Below are 14,695 nucleotides of genomic sequence, written 5' to 3'. Positions count from 1 at the left end.
GGGGGGGAGGATAAAGTAGTCTAGTCACACAGCAGAATAGTAAACAGAGATGAAAGAACAGACCAGTGCTACATATGGATGAGCCTCACAGGAAAGAAGCCAGGCACGAAAATGGGCATCTGATTCCACTACATGAAGTTAAAGAACAAGTAAAACTAATCTATGTCAGTAGAGGTTGGTTGAGTGATTATTTCTGGGGAAGTATCGATTGGGAAGGAGTAAAAGGGGCCTTCTGGGGACTGCTGAAAACACTCTACATCTTGATCTGGGTGGTAGTCACATGGAGACAGACTGCCAGACAGATAGGATTCATCAAATGTACATGTAAGGTTAGTACACATCTTATACTTTACAGGAGAGAAACTAGAAAATGCAAGAGAAGCAGGGGTGAGTGGCCAGAGAGAAGAGGGGTGGAAGCCATCAGAAAGAGAAGCTGAGAGGGGCGACTGGGTGGCTCAATGGATTAAGCATCTGACTCTTGATTTTGGCTCAGGTCATGATCTCAGGGTTGTGAGATTGAGCCCCGAATCATCAGGCTCCGGGCTGGGCATGGAGCCTGCTTAAGATTCTCTGTCTCTCTCTTTGCCTCTGCCTCCTGACCCACTCCCTGCTGCTCCTCCAGTTCTCACTCTCAATCTCTCTCCCTAAAAGGAAGGAAGGAAGGAAGGAGCAAAGGATTAAGCAGAAACAGACGCAGGAGAATGGCATGAGATCCAAACGGCCCTGCCCTAATGTGGATCAGAAGCAGGAGACAGGCAGCTGGAGAGGGTCCAGCAAGGGCTCCCAGGTATCCTCTACCTGCTCCAGGGCAGCTAGGCTGGTCCTCAAGGCGCTGTTCTCAGCCAAAAGTCCTTCCACTTGTTCCTGTGCATCTGCACTCTGGATGGACACCTGGCCCCACCCCCACACCAGGTGAGAGTGGGTCCAGAATGGTGGGGGGGGGGGGGGGCCCCCCCACGGCCAAGAAAGAAAACACCCACGGGCACACGTACCACGAACCAGGGGGAAACAGAACCCCTGGGGCCTTCCCTGCTTGTGTAAAACATGTGGTGCCCCGCCCCTTTATCTCCCAGATGCTGCCCCATAGCACGTACCTGATCCTGTAGGGCTCGCAGAGCTGCTGCATGCTCCAGGCGCTCCCCCTGCCGCTGATCTCTCAGTTCTGCCAAGCTCTGTAGGGACCAGGTCAGGTGAGCCCATTCCAGACCTCAGCCTCCCCTGATGTGCTTATAACCACACAGACCCCCCTCTCTGGCCACCTGACAGCATATCCCCAGCTCGTGAGGGTCCCAGACTACCCAGCCATCAGACTTAGGCTCACCTAAATTTGTAGTAATTACCCTCAGGGGCCTCAGATCCCATATCCCAGGTCTAAGAATCTTAGAAGAACACCTAGGCTTTGGGGGAGTTCAATCTCACCCCACCCCCTTCCATAAGAGGTCTCACTCTCACCCAGATTCTAGCTCAGATGCCCTAGGATTCTCGGACAAACTTAGCCCGCAGGAACTACAGCTTCACCCAGATCACTCCTGACCCCAACACCCAGAGGTTTTAGACACACTCCAGCCCTGTGTCTCTAGCTCCTGAGAGTCTCAGGGTCTGCCCAAACTCATAGCCCCAAACACTAGAGGTCTCAAACCCATAGTCTCCTAGTTTCCACCTCCTGGTGAGGTCTGACCGACCACCCCCCTCCACCAGCTACTTCTGTCCTAGTTTCTAGGGATCTTCAGACCCAGGTAACTAAAGACCCAACCTTAACCAGACTTCTGTCCCCAGCTCTTAGGGACCTTAGAACCACAAACCACCATGTCCCTTAATCTGTGGGATCTTAGACTCACCTGCTCTAGGGGGAAGCCTGGAGGCTTAGAAGTCCTCTAGCTCCTAACCCTTGGGACCCTGAGACCCACCAAAAATTCTGTTTCAGTCTCTGGATGTCTTAGACTCACCAATGTTTTTTATCCACAGCTTCTAGAGGTCTCAGGACCACTCAGCCCAAGTGATCCCACTTACCTGTTGTCTCAGCCCTCCAAACCAGCCCCCAGCCCCTGAGGGCCTCAAATATAGTCAGCCTCTAGGCCTACCTGTCTACCCTTGAAAGTCTTGTATCTATCCAGCTCCTACAGGTCTCAAAGTCCCCAACCTCCAGGGAGTTTCGGCTCATTCCAGCTCCTGGCCCCAGTCCCTGGTGACCAGATTTCTCCAGACTCCTGCCTCCAATCCCGCAGAGTTTCTGATTCATCTGAACTTTGGCACACCCCCCCCCAAGTCCTTAGACCCCTGAGATCTCTGATTCAGGCAGACTCATAGGCCAACACCTAAGGCTCTCGGGGCTCCCTAGTTCCCATTTTCCTAGTTCCTGGGACCCATCCAGTCCCTATTATTTCCAACACAGGAACTACTGGATTCCCCAACTAGTCTCCACAGACCTTAGGGTTCTCTGGATCCCCAGCCCTGGGTTTTACCCCAGCACCCCCAAATCCAGCCGCTCACCTGATTGGCAGCCTCGAGTTCCTGCTGCAGCTTCTGGGTGCGAGCCAACTGGGCTTTGAGATCTGCTTCCTTCCTCTGCTGTAACTCCTCAATTTTATTCCTGGAGGGTAATGGGGGGGGCGCTGATCTGACTGTTGACCATGGCCTGAGGCCCTATCTCCCACCTCTGCCCCTGTGGCCTTCAGGCAATCCTGCTGGGGGCACTGTCCCCACTGTCTGCCCATACGCCCATCCCTGCTAGTTACCGGCTGTCGTTGAATAGTGTCTCCTTTTCTGTCTGCAGACGGCAGAAACTGGACCCAGAGAGACATACATGGGTCAGTTCCACATGCTGGTCCCACACACCCGCTGGTCCTCCCAAACCCCTCTCCCCACCTCAGGAAAAAAAATTTACCTTTCTTGTTTCTTTTTCAGTTTCTCAGAGAGCTGGTTGGGGGGACAGGGGTGCAGACAATTGATAACATATTAGTAAAGACAAAAATAAATTTAGTATTTATAGACACTTCTCACTAAGTCCTTTTCGGAAGCTGGAAGTTACTTATGTTTTCTTGTGGAATCCTTGAAATAGTCCTGAGAAGCGAGGATTACTGGTTTTATAAAAGGGGAAACGGAGTCTCGGGAGGGTTCAGTAATTGGGTTGTCCGGGTGGTCAATAGCAACAACATGATCTCCACCCAGTTCCCTTAGGCTCCAAAAGCCAGCATTTACACCCCCAACATATGGACTGACAGCCGTGTCGTAGAATGGCTACAGCAGGAGGGCCTGGAAAGCAGGATCATGACTGCCAGCTTCATCACTTGGTCTTTAGTATCCAAGTTAAAAGCCAGCAGTCTATAAATGCTTGTATGCATGGACGGATGAACAGGGAGAGCTGGGAGGACTCAGAAGGGAGGGATGGGGCTGGCCATCCATGAGACAGAGGAACCCCATTAGCCCTATTCTATACTGAAAGCAACTGTGAGACATAAATGTGTGTCTCTCCATTTCAGATGAGGAAACTCAGGCTTTGCGGGGGCGGGGGGGGTGGTGTTACTCTGGTCCTTCTTCCCAGCCAGGAGAAGCATGGCAGGTGGGGAGTTGTAGGGGGACAAAGTCCAGGGAAAGCTCAGCAGCCCCACCTTAGCAAGTTCCTCCTGCAGCCTGGATGTTTCTGCCTGCTTCGAGCTCTGCAGGGGAAGGATGAGGGAGGGAGTTAATATGAGCAAGGGGGGAGGTAAGACCTGTGCCTTCCCCTGCCCTCCTGCCTCCCTAATCTGTCCGCCCACGAGTTGGTGACATCACAGACATCTCCGTGGGACCGCAGGCAGACCTAGGGCATCTGTCTGTGTCCTGGCACCCCAGCCCCAACAGACACAGAATCACCTCCAAGCCTTGCAGTTGCTCCCAGAGCAATCTCTTTTCTTCCTTCTCCATTTCCCATTTCAACTCCACTTCTGCCAGTGGCATGGGGACTGGGACAGTGGGGGCGGGGCCCCCTGGGGGGTCCCCTTGGCCCTCACTGGCAGCTTGGGCTCTCCCAGCCTCTTTCCCATAGCGTTCCTGCAGGGCTGGGGGGTAGAACAGAAACAGATGATGGAGGAGGTGTTCTCTGAAGACCCCTGCCATGCCACAAGCAGATGGAAGAGTTGGCCTTGGATCCCTCAGGCAGAAGAGACCCTGCCCCAAATGACCAAGTGCCTACAAAAACAAAGGTTCAGGTCCATCCACACTCCTCACAAATCTTTTAAGCTCTCCCATCCACTGAAACCCCATCCACAGTTTCCCCAAGCTCTACCCCCTAGCCCCCAGGACCCACCCACAGCCCTCCAAGGTGATGATCACCACCCTCCACCCCTGCTACTTACAGCTGAATCCTGTAACCAACTAATCCTCAACCAAAGCTACAAAGCCTCCCTCCTGATCACCAAATCAGCACCTACCACACAGCAGGCCTCAGCTGCTCTCCAAACACCCCCACACTGGGACCCTTCCACACTCTACCAAGCTTCCTTTGAGCCTTCCTCCCAGACCACGGACAATCTGGGCTCAGAGTCTTCCGAAAGCTCCTTCACTCACTCTCTCCATGTAGCAAAGAGCTCCTTTCTGGTGTCCAATCTGCTAATCTGTAACATTCGCTAGGTACCAGGCACTGAACTCAACCCAGAAAGATACCACCTCATCTTAGCTCTACTTCAGTCTCCCACGTGGTGGACATCCCCACAAGCACCCTGGAGATGAGGAAGCTTTGACTCAGAGGTGAAATGGTTTGTCCAAAGTTATACGCTGGTTCATAGCCAGGCCCAGCCTGATTCTGAAACCTCTTCCCTTTCCCCAGCGGGAAAACACCCTACTCAATCCCCAAGGTTCCCACATCCCCAAGGAGGGCCTGCTTTCACCTGCCACATTTTTCTGCAAGGCCGTGTTCTCCGCCTGCAGTCTCAGCAGCTCGCCATCCACAAGACCCACAGCCTGGGCAGTGCCTACCCTGGCAGCCCCATCCTTCAGTTGCTGGTTCTCCCGTTCCAGCTGCTCCATCTGGCTGCAGAGCTGAACAGGGGAGGAGTGAGGAAGCAGACAAGAAGAGAATCAGAACAATATTGGCTGCAATATACCTAGCGCTGGGCAGATGCAATTTACAGTTGGCATAATTCCCATAATGCCCCTGCATTAGGTAGGGTGCCGTCGTAACTCATTATCCCCACTTCACAGATAAGGACATGGAGGCACAAATGTCAAATGACTTTGAATTCACCCATCTGTTAAGAGGCCAAGTCAGAAAGGGCAGAGGCCACCAAGGGCAATTTTCTGCTTGCCCAATCGTAACCTTGCAGTCATAATTCAAGACCTCTGGCAGGCTCCATCTGGAAGCTGCTGGTCCAGGTTGTCAGCATCACAAATAGCCCCACTGCCAGACCCCTTCTGTGAGGGTGGGTCTGTGTCTGGGAGCCTAGACACAGTCAGCTTCCCGGGCATGTCCAAGGCCGGCACTAGCCACAGCTCCTCATCGTCAGCCCTTGTCCTTGGAGAAACATGCAAAGCGAATAAAACTAGGCCAGCCCCTTGCTCAACTCCTGGCTAAAAGAGTTCTACAGGGGTCCAGACAAGATCCTTCGTCCCCAGGGCACCTGGGTGGCTCAGTCAGTCAAGCATCTGCCTTCGGCTCAGGTCATGAACTCAGGGTCCTGGGATAGAGCCCAAAATCGGACTTCCTGCTCAGAGGGAGCCTGCTTTTCTCCCTCTCCCCTTGCCTGCCACTTCCCCTGCTTGTGCTTTCTCTCCCTGTCAAGTAAATAAATAAAATCTTTTTTAAAAAACAAGATCCTTTGTCCCCATTTTCAGATGAGAATACTGAGGCTCACAGAGAATTTTTATTCTCTTGCCTAGGATATTTTCTACCTAGAACACTATTCCTTTCATCTAGTTCTTCACATGACTGGCTGCTTTGCAATCTTCAGTGCTCTGTTCAAATGTCACCCTTTAAGTGGTATCCCCCAACACAAATTCCGAAACTCTCCAGCACAGCGCTGTTCATTTCTTTCTTACCTAGTACTAATTGTGATTAAATTGACCTAGTATGTTCTTTTTTTTCCATGGTAAAGACTGCTTTATTGGTGGCAGTTAGTATAAGTCAATAAGTATTGATCCCCAAAGAACTCATTTATCACATACTGGTCCATAGAGAGCTGAATGAAACTGAACCAACTGCCTGCTAAGATGATAAACTGAAGTCAATCCTGCTTCTTGGGAAATGAAGCCATAGCTAGCTGATATATGGCATATGCTGTTCCACCAACTGTAAGCATCATAGTAGCTCTAGACAGGAGGGCTTCAGCTACTCCACCCTTTAGATGCAGTGGAATTCCATTATCCTCCTGAAATAGCCTTTGTTTCTCTGGAACTTTATTTTCAAACTGCCTGTGTGAAGCAGTACTTATGGTCCTCTGGGCAGTCTGATGAAGAGCCAGCAGATTCCGCAGCATCTTGGCTCAGTTAATACCCACCTCGACAACCAACCACCAAGAACAAAACTCCCACCTGACCTAGGATGTTCTTAATTTCTTAAAACTGGGCAGATGTTTGGATTCTAAATTGTGATTGATGATTACACTTTATTTTGTAACACAGGGTCACAAGCACAGATCCTGAAATTAGCCTGCTTGGATGTGAACTTCTACTCTGCCATTTTTTAGCCACATGTCCTTGACACAAATGGCTTCACCTCTCTGGGGCTTGGTTTTCCTCATTTGCTTAGTAGGGATCTTAATAATATATCGTTGGCCCATTTTAAGAATAAATGAGTGAGGGGTGCCTCAGTGGCTCAGTTGTTAAGTGTTTGCCTTCGGCTCAGGTCATGATCCCAGGATCCTGGGATCGAGCCCCACATCAGGCTCCCTGCTCAGCAGGGAGCCTGCTTCTCCCTTTCCCTCTGCTGCTCCCCTGCTTGTGTTCCCTCTCTTGCTGTGTCTCTGTCAAATAAATAAAATCTTAAAAAAAAAAAGAATAAATGACTGAATAACATAAAGCGCATCGAACAGGACTGGACATGCAGTAAGCACTACCTAACTGTCAGTTACCTATACTAGTATTATTTTTAATTTTTATTTTATTTAAGATTTTATTTTTAAGTAAACTCTATACCCAACACGGGGTTTGAATTCACAACCCTGAGATAAAGAGTCACACACTCTTTCAACTGAGCCAGCCAAGCGCCACTATTATCATTTTTAAAAACATTCTCTTTCTGGGGCACCTGAGTGGCTCAGTGGGTTAAAGCTTCTGCCTTTGGCTCAGGTCATAATCTCAGGGTCCTGGGATCGAGCCCAGCATCTGGCTCTCTGCTCAGCAGGGAACCTGCTTCCACCCTTCTCTCTCTGCCTGCCTCTCTGTCTACTTGTGATCTCTGTCTGTCAAATAAATAAATAAAATCTTAAAAAAAAAAGAAAACATTCTCTTTCTCCCCATCCCACATCCAGAAGGTAGGCTACCCAAGAGTGGGGGCCAGGTTGTGCTGCTTCCAACTATCTCCAGAATGCACAGCATGCTGGGGGTGCTCAATAACTATTTGTTGGAGGAAAAATGGAGCTGAAGTATCTTGTCAAGTAGGTGGTAGAGGCAGGCCTTAAACCCAGCTCTGTATGTGAGCACTACCAGTTCTTGGGGGAGGGAGAGGGGGTGGGAAGGATATTCTACACCTGGTCCAGGGCAGGTGCTGAGAAACACAAGTTGGATTAATGGAAGAATGCCTGCCCCTGCCTCACCCTAAAGGGACCACGATACCACTGAGGCTGGAGGCAGGAAGCAGTGAGAAGTGAGGAAATGAGGTTGGCTATTATTTGAGCACCAGGGGTTCTGAACAGTCAGGGTCAAGGACCCACTCAGAGCTGCTACTTAAAGGAGTGATGTGATAACGTCTGCAGGTCAGGAGAGCCTCTAGGGCATGGGCTGGTAGGAGAAACTAGAAGTGAAGAGACCAGCAAAAAGGCTATGGGAATAGGGCAGGTAAGTGGTAGTAAGGGCTGAGGCAGAGCACGGCCACAGGATGGCTCTAAGACTTTTAAATAGTCAAAAAATATTTTAGCGGGGGGGGGGGGGGCCTGGGGGGCTCAGTGGGTTAAAGCCTCTGCCTTCGGCTCAGGTCATGATCCCAGAGTCCTGGGATCAAGCCCCATATCGGGCTCTCTGCTCACCAGGGAGCCTGTTTCCTCCTCTCTCTCTCTGCCTGCCTCTCTGCCTACTTGTGATCTCTGTCTGTCAAATAAATAAATAAAAATTTAAAAAAAATTTAGCGGGAAAATCAGTCAGTAATAATACAATATTATCACCAGCTATCACCTTGGGCACCTGGGTAGCTCAGTCGGTTAAGTGTCTGCTTTTGGCTCAGTCATGATCCTGGGGTCCTGGGATCAAGTCCTACATTGGGGTCCCTGCTCTCCAGGGAGTCTGCTTCTCCCTCTGCCCCTCCTCCCACTCATTCTACCTCTTTCTCTCTCAAATAAATAAATAAATAAAATTTTTTTAAAAAGTAGCTAACACCTACATAACCAATACTATGTACAAGGCTGTCATAAGTCATTTACAGACACAAGTCCATTCAATCCTCACAAAAATCCCTACAAGGCAGGTGCTGTCATTATCATTTCTGATTTAAACATCTGGGAACCAAGAAGCAAACAGGTCAAGTGACTTGCTCAAGGTTACAGTTAACAAAAGATAGAGCTAAGATTTTAATCTAGGCCTTACAGCTCTTAACTATTAGTTGGCAAATCATCTCTCCTGACATTGTACCTGCTTAAAGATTGTTTTCATATTTTGTTTTTTAAGGTCTTAAGAACTAGATTCTCACATGGAGTCCTGGAAATACCATTTTTGTTGCCATGAGAATTTGTTCCTTAAAACACACTAAAACCTTAGACACCTCTTCTTTTTTTTTTTTAAGATTATTTATTTGTCAGAGAAAGAGAGCATAAACAGGGGGAGCGGCAGGCAGGGGAGGAGCAAGCTCCCTGCTGATCTAGGAGGCAGATGTTGGACCCGATCCCAGGACCCTGGGATCATGACCTGAGCTGAAAGCAGATGCTTAACCAAGTAAGCCACCCAGGTGTCCCCCTTAGAGCCTTCCTGACCATGGATACAGAAGATAGATAAGGAAACAAAAGCTAATATCTCTAACTCCCTAGTAGGTTTAGGAACAGCCAGAACACTAAAATCTGTGAGGAGATAGAATTATCCAACCTGGGATGAATTATCTAGAAGAAGTAGAACTCCAGGATCAGGTCAGATGAAGAGGAAGGAAGAGAAAAGGGATGCAGCTAAAACATTTTTCTATTTCATGCTAAGCATAAGGACTTTAACTAAGACCCTCTAGTAACCTGGAGCTCCCTAGCATCAGCTACCAAATATATACAAAGGGACTGGAAGCTTGAAGAAAAGGAGTGATTTGGTCTGGAACCAGCTGTCCTCAGGGCTTGCAGACTTTTAATCCCAGCACAGGGAGTGGCCCCATTTGTCAAATCACTGCCCCCCAGCTCAGATCCAGGATCTGTTTCAGCACCATGGACAGTGATCCGGGGCCAGCCTCTGTCCAACCACCTTCAGCAGCCCTCCAGCTTCAGTCCAGGAGGCCCCTACCCCTCAGATCCCGCTCAGCTGTCCCCGGCACCAGTACCTTGCTGAACTCCGCCATAAGCGTGCTGTTCTGCAAACGAAAGTCCTCCTCCTGGCTGTGCAGCTTTGCCTGCAGCATTTCATTTTCACTCAGTAGCCCTTCGACTTCCTGCAGTGGCAGATATGGGCCAGGTCTCCAACAAGGGTAGAAAAGGACAGAGAGGTACGGCAAAGAAACAAAGAGGAAGAAAATGACGGGGGCAGGTGGGGGGAAATCATAGGATAAAGAGAATGACATAGGTGAAATCAGATACAGGGAAGGAGACAGACAGACAGGGGAGGGGAGAGAGGGACAGGGGAGGGGAGAGAGGGAGATGAGAGGAGAGAGTGGGAGGAAAGAGAATGGTAGATAGAATAGGTGAGAGAACAGGTAGAGAGATGGAGAAAAGAAGACAGATAGGGAAGGAGAGAGGGATGGAGAGGAAGAGAGAAAAAAGAAAAGGCAGGAAGAAAGAGATAGGCACAGAGAGATCAATGGGAGGGAGAACAGAAGCAAGAAAGGGGGCCAGGGAAAGAAATGAGGAAGCGACAAAGGAAAGGAGAGGGAGAAAGAAACAAGGAGTCAGATAGAGAGAGAAAGGGAAAGAAGAAAAGAGAAATGATGCCACAGGTAAGGGAGAGAAAAATGGAAGGTTGGGGAGAGAAGCAACAGTCAGAGAGGAACAGGAAGACAGGCAGAGAGAGACTCAGAAAGAAGGCCAGCCAGAGAGGGAGAAGAAATGATGGAGAGGTCCAGAGTGAGACAAACACAGGAAAATAAAGACAGACATACAAACATATGATAATGAGGCAGTCACAGATTCAAGTGCACACACAGAGAAAGAAAGGCCAATACCAGGAGATCTCAGCATACAGAAATATCACCCCTCGGTTTCCCAGACACACTCACTCACCCTGGGTCCCCTTACCTGAGCTTTCTTGCTCTTGCTCAGTGCCTAAAGGTAAGGGGGGTAGGAAGAGAGAGAAGGTGAATGGAGATGGACTCCCTCACTAGTTTATGGAGACACTGTGGCAAGTGTCAAGGGGAGATAATGATGACGGGTTGGGGGATGGGAGCATCTTCAATCACAGAACTTGCATGAAATTTGTAGTCTACAGGAATGATGGAGTGAGTGAGTAAAGGGCACCCCGCTCAAAAGCCTTCCTCTTAGCTCTTGAAAGTGTTCATGAGTCTTAGTATTTAACCCTTCAAGGGCTGGGTTTCCAGGCTCAAAAATTGTGGCTGCATTGCTACGTGGGTCCAAACATATCTACGTGGATCCCTCCCATGCACCATGAAAACTCCTGCTCCCTTGTTGGGCAGCTGAGGGCACTGCCACATTCTGCAATCAGCACCATACCAAAGAGAAGCCCAGCTTCCTGATTGCCAGATTTTCTGCATTACGTATGCTTTCGTCTAACAAATATTTATGGAATACATAACATTGAGCTACATGTGGGGAAAGAGCAGTGAAGAAAAAGACTAAAGAGGGCCTTGAATATCTTGAGGGGCCATAACAGGTTATACACTATTTCATCTTCAGATGATCTGAGAGGTAGGTCTAGTCTTACGTTACCAACAGGACCAGGACACAGATGGAAAGTGGGAGCACAAGGCAGGAGTGTGAGTGGAAGACAGAAGGCAGATTCAAGGCAGATTCACCTATGGATGTGACTATTTTGTTAGAAGTTAGTGAATGAGACTGAGTAATTGAAACCGTAAATTCATTAAGAGTAAATTAAGGGGCGCCTGGGTGGCTCAGTCGGTTAAACGTCTGCCTTTGGCTCAGGTCATGATCTCAGGGTCCTGGGATCGAGCCCCACATCAGGCTCCCTGCTCAGCGGGAAGCCTGTTTCTCCCTCTCCTATCCCTGTGCTTGTGTTCCTGCTCTCACTGTCTCAGTCAAATAAATATATAAATAAATAAAATCTTTACAAAAAGAGCAAATTTATATTAATCAATAACTAAGCCGGATTAGACAAAATTAGCAAACTAAAGAGACTTCCATTAGAGTTTTTTGAATGACTGATGTTCGGCTTGGTTCCCTGTAGGTGCTCCCTGGATAGATGAATGAGTCAGATGGTTACAGGGAAGCATGGGTGGGTGAGTGGGTGGAGGGAGGTACCTTCTGAGCTTTGTTGAACTCCTTATCCAGGTATGCGACCTTCTGTCGAAGACTGGTGAGCTCTGGTGTGGGGAAAGCAGGGAATCTCAGCCTCAGTCAGTGGCAGGAAGTTGAAAGGTCTTCCTGTCAGGCCTCTGTCCCTCAAAGCCACCCCCACCTAATGAGACCCTCTTAGCTCACCAACGCCATTCTTGCGTAATTCATCTGAAAGCTGGTAATTATTTGTCCGGAGTTCCAGGAGCTGAGCCTTGGGGGAAGCAGAGAAAGGAAACAACTAGGTTAGGAATGCGCCCCTCATTTCACCATGAGGGAGCTAATCCCCTAAGCCCCACAGACCCTACTGCCCTCTCTATGCCTCTCTAGTCACTCCTTAAGACCTATGAATGCTACATCCTAAATGAGCCTCCAGCCCCTCAGCCCCTGTCCCACCTTCTCCAGCTCTACTTAGAACCACAGCCAGCCTCACTCTTGCATCCCTCTGCATTCAGGCCATAGACAGAACACTGATGCAGTCAAGTTCTTGCTCAGGCGTATCCCAGGGCTCCCCATGCCCACAGGATAAAGTTCTCCCCACTAATCCTGGCTGACTTCATCAGACACTAAACACTGGTCTATCTTTCTGTCATAGAAGAGTATTGTCTATCCGCCTGGCCAGACTTCTAGGGCCCTGAGCATAGGGGGCAGGGGCCTGTACTCCTCCCTCTTTTCAAGGGAAGAGGGCCTGGTATTCTCCTGTCCAACTTACACTAAGTTGGGAGCTGCCTGGGGTCCTCACCCCCAAGGCTCTTTAGAATTAACCCCTTTAAAGAATCAAGGGAAAATGAAGTATGGGCCACTCCAAACAGCATACCCCTTCCTAACAGCCCTGTAGGGCAGTGAGGCCGGTTCTTCCCAGACTTACTATCCCTTATGCCACCAGGATCTTTCCCTCCTCCCATGGCACCAGCCTTCACCCCCTGGTGGTCTGCTTAAGGTCAAAGGGCTTGGCCCCTACAGAGTCTTTCCCGCCCCTGTTACTCTACCAGATCCAATGATCTGTATTCCCCTGTCTTGGTCCAGTTAGTACACCCTTGGCACCCACACAGAAGCCTTATCCGTCAGAGCCAAATGGTTTTCCCCTCACTCATGGCCGAATTAAATCAATCTTCCTCACTCAAGGGTTCCCCACACCCCTCAAGAACTCCCTAGTCACAATCCAACGGAATGGCCCTACATCCTTCAGGGTTTCTCCTCCACAAAACCTTGGGTAGGCCAACTGGATTACTCTTACTCACTTAGAATCTCCCCTCACAGTTACAGGTTGTAACTTCCCCTTTCACCCTCCCGGATCTCACCCTTTCACCCTAGGCATCCCTCACACAGGAACAACTGGTTTATCTCATTCAAGTATCAATGGATCACCTACCCTCAGAGTTCCCCTCTCCTCCCACAGGATCCTACTCAGGGCTTCCCCCCTTTCAGAGTCTCCCCAAACACAAAATCCAATGGTCTTCCCCAATAAGGAACTCTCTCAACAAGGGCCTACTTTTGCCTTGCATCCCAACTCAGAGTTGTCCACAAAAGAATTCGAGTGGTCAGGGTACCCAACTGGGGTACTTCTCCAAAGTCCAGTGATTTCCTCTCTGTGTGGCCCAAGCTATCACTCTTTAACCTTTTTTGGTCCTCTCTCCAATAGGAATTAATGGTATTATCCATTCTGGGTCCTCTTCACCCCAGGCTTAATGGGATCACCCCTAGCCTAGATCCAAAGGTTGCGCCCCCTCTTAGGATCCACTACCAGCACCCACACAGGAACTCCACCCCCAGAACAATGACAACATGTGGGGTATTTGCCCAATTCCCTGGCATAGTGGTATCTCCCACAAACATTTCCACCTTCCACCGGATAACGAATGGTACTGCCCTCTCAAGGGCTCCCCCCACCATGACGCAAATGACCCAATGCCTGTTTCCTTCCTCTCCAGACAAAATGGTTTCGCCCTCTCAGGATCTCCTCTCAAAACCCAATGTTATCATCACCGACCCATGGTGTCCCCCGCACGGGCCAAAGGTCTCGTCCCCTCCAGGTGTGAGTGAGGTATCGCCCACTCTAGGACTCTCTCCGCCCACAAAGCTAACAGACGCCAACCCCTCAGAACCCAACAGTATCTCCGAACCCAACAGTCTCGCCCCTCAGAGCCTCAGTTTCCCTTCCCCAGACCAACCCCCTAGACCCAAGGTCCACCATAACCAAACCCTTCTCAGAGCCGGTGCCACGACCTCTCTCTAGCCCGCCCCCCGTCGCCTAGCGCGGTGGTCTTTTCGCGGCGAGCGGCACCTGCATCCGCTGAAACTCCTCCTCAGACAGAGCTTGCGCCATGTTCCTCCCCCCCCCCCCCCCCACAGCCTTCTGCGCAGATGCAGGTCGTCCCTCCAGTCAGTATTACGATCGGATCAAACCACTGGCCAGGAATGGAGGGGGAGGAGTCTACCCCGGAAGTTCAGTATTTTGGAGACGGAGAGAAGAGAGTGAAACTGACAGGTCAGGAGAACTGCAATTTAATGTTTTACCGCAAACTAGGTCGTCTGATTTGGCTTTTGAGGTCTCATAGACCACCCATTGTGATGCGACACTGTGGCATCCCTATGTCATCGGTGGACTCGTCGCTAGGGAAGGGTTTGCCGACAGAAAATCACCCTTCCGCCGTACTCCTTTAATGAGAATGGTTGACTTATAACCCCAGAAATGAAAGCGGAAGCTTTGCGCGCTAATATTGTTCCCGCCCTCCTCCGAGTGACCCCAGAGGGAAATCCCGCCTCTGGTGAAGCCCTTGGCTTTTTTTTTTCTTTTGGTAAGATTTGATGCTGATTTTCTTAACAAACGCCGTACATCCTGTTAGGTAAAGGGCTTAGCCAGAAATAAATGTAAAATACCCAAAAGGAAAGAACCGCAGTGAATCAAAAGAAAAAGCTTCGTA

General features: G+C 49.8%; 2 protein-coding genes across 3 annotated transcripts in view; both read right to left on the bottom strand.

Moving 5' to 3' along the window:
* GRIPAP1 (GRIP1 associated protein 1) overlaps nucleotides 1–14,136 on the bottom strand; it is a 23,530-nt gene extending 9,394 nt beyond the window's left edge. For both annotated transcript variants that reach the window (XM_059384608.1, XM_059384609.1), the window contains exons 1-13: nucleotides 14,056–14,136; nucleotides 11,919–11,985; nucleotides 11,739–11,800; nucleotides 10,542–10,568; nucleotides 9,635–9,742; nucleotides 4,866–5,016; nucleotides 3,853–4,037; nucleotides 3,609–3,656; nucleotides 2,885–2,916; nucleotides 2,736–2,783; nucleotides 2,491–2,590; nucleotides 1,095–1,172; nucleotides 799–891 (exon numbers count right to left, since the gene is read on the bottom strand). In XM_059384608.1, coding sequence (XP_059240591.1) covers nucleotides 799–891; nucleotides 1,095–1,172; nucleotides 2,491–2,590; nucleotides 2,736–2,783; nucleotides 2,885–2,916; nucleotides 3,609–3,656; nucleotides 3,853–4,037; nucleotides 4,866–5,016; nucleotides 9,635–9,742; nucleotides 10,542–10,568; nucleotides 11,739–11,800; nucleotides 11,919–11,985; nucleotides 14,056–14,097 — 1,041 coding nt within the window. In that variant the 5' untranslated portion in view covers nucleotides 14,098–14,136. The remainder of the gene's footprint in view (nucleotides 1–798; nucleotides 892–1,094; nucleotides 1,173–2,490; nucleotides 2,591–2,735; nucleotides 2,784–2,884; nucleotides 2,917–3,608; nucleotides 3,657–3,852; nucleotides 4,038–4,865; nucleotides 5,017–9,634; nucleotides 9,743–10,541; nucleotides 10,569–11,738; nucleotides 11,801–11,918; nucleotides 11,986–14,055) is intronic.
* Nucleotides 6,145–6,465, bottom strand: LOC132007440 (cytochrome c oxidase subunit 7A2, mitochondrial-like). Its single transcript, XM_059385589.1, has one exon. It carries the CDS (start codon nucleotides 6,447–6,449, stop codon nucleotides 6,198–6,200), a length of 252 nt encoding a protein of 83 aa, XP_059241572.1. The 5' UTR covers nucleotides 6,450–6,465; the 3' UTR covers nucleotides 6,145–6,197.
* Nucleotides 14,137–14,695: the final 559 nt, after the last annotated feature.

Source organism: Mustela nigripes, chromosome X (genome assembly GCF_022355385.1).
Source record: "Mustela nigripes isolate SB6536 chromosome X, MUSNIG.SB6536, whole genome shotgun sequence".
In the NCBI taxonomy this organism is placed as follows: Eukaryota; Metazoa; Chordata; class Mammalia; order Carnivora; family Mustelidae; genus Mustela; species Mustela nigripes.
The sequence above is the reverse complement of the archived record's forward strand: the minus strand, read 5'-3'. Positions and strand labels throughout refer to the sequence as shown.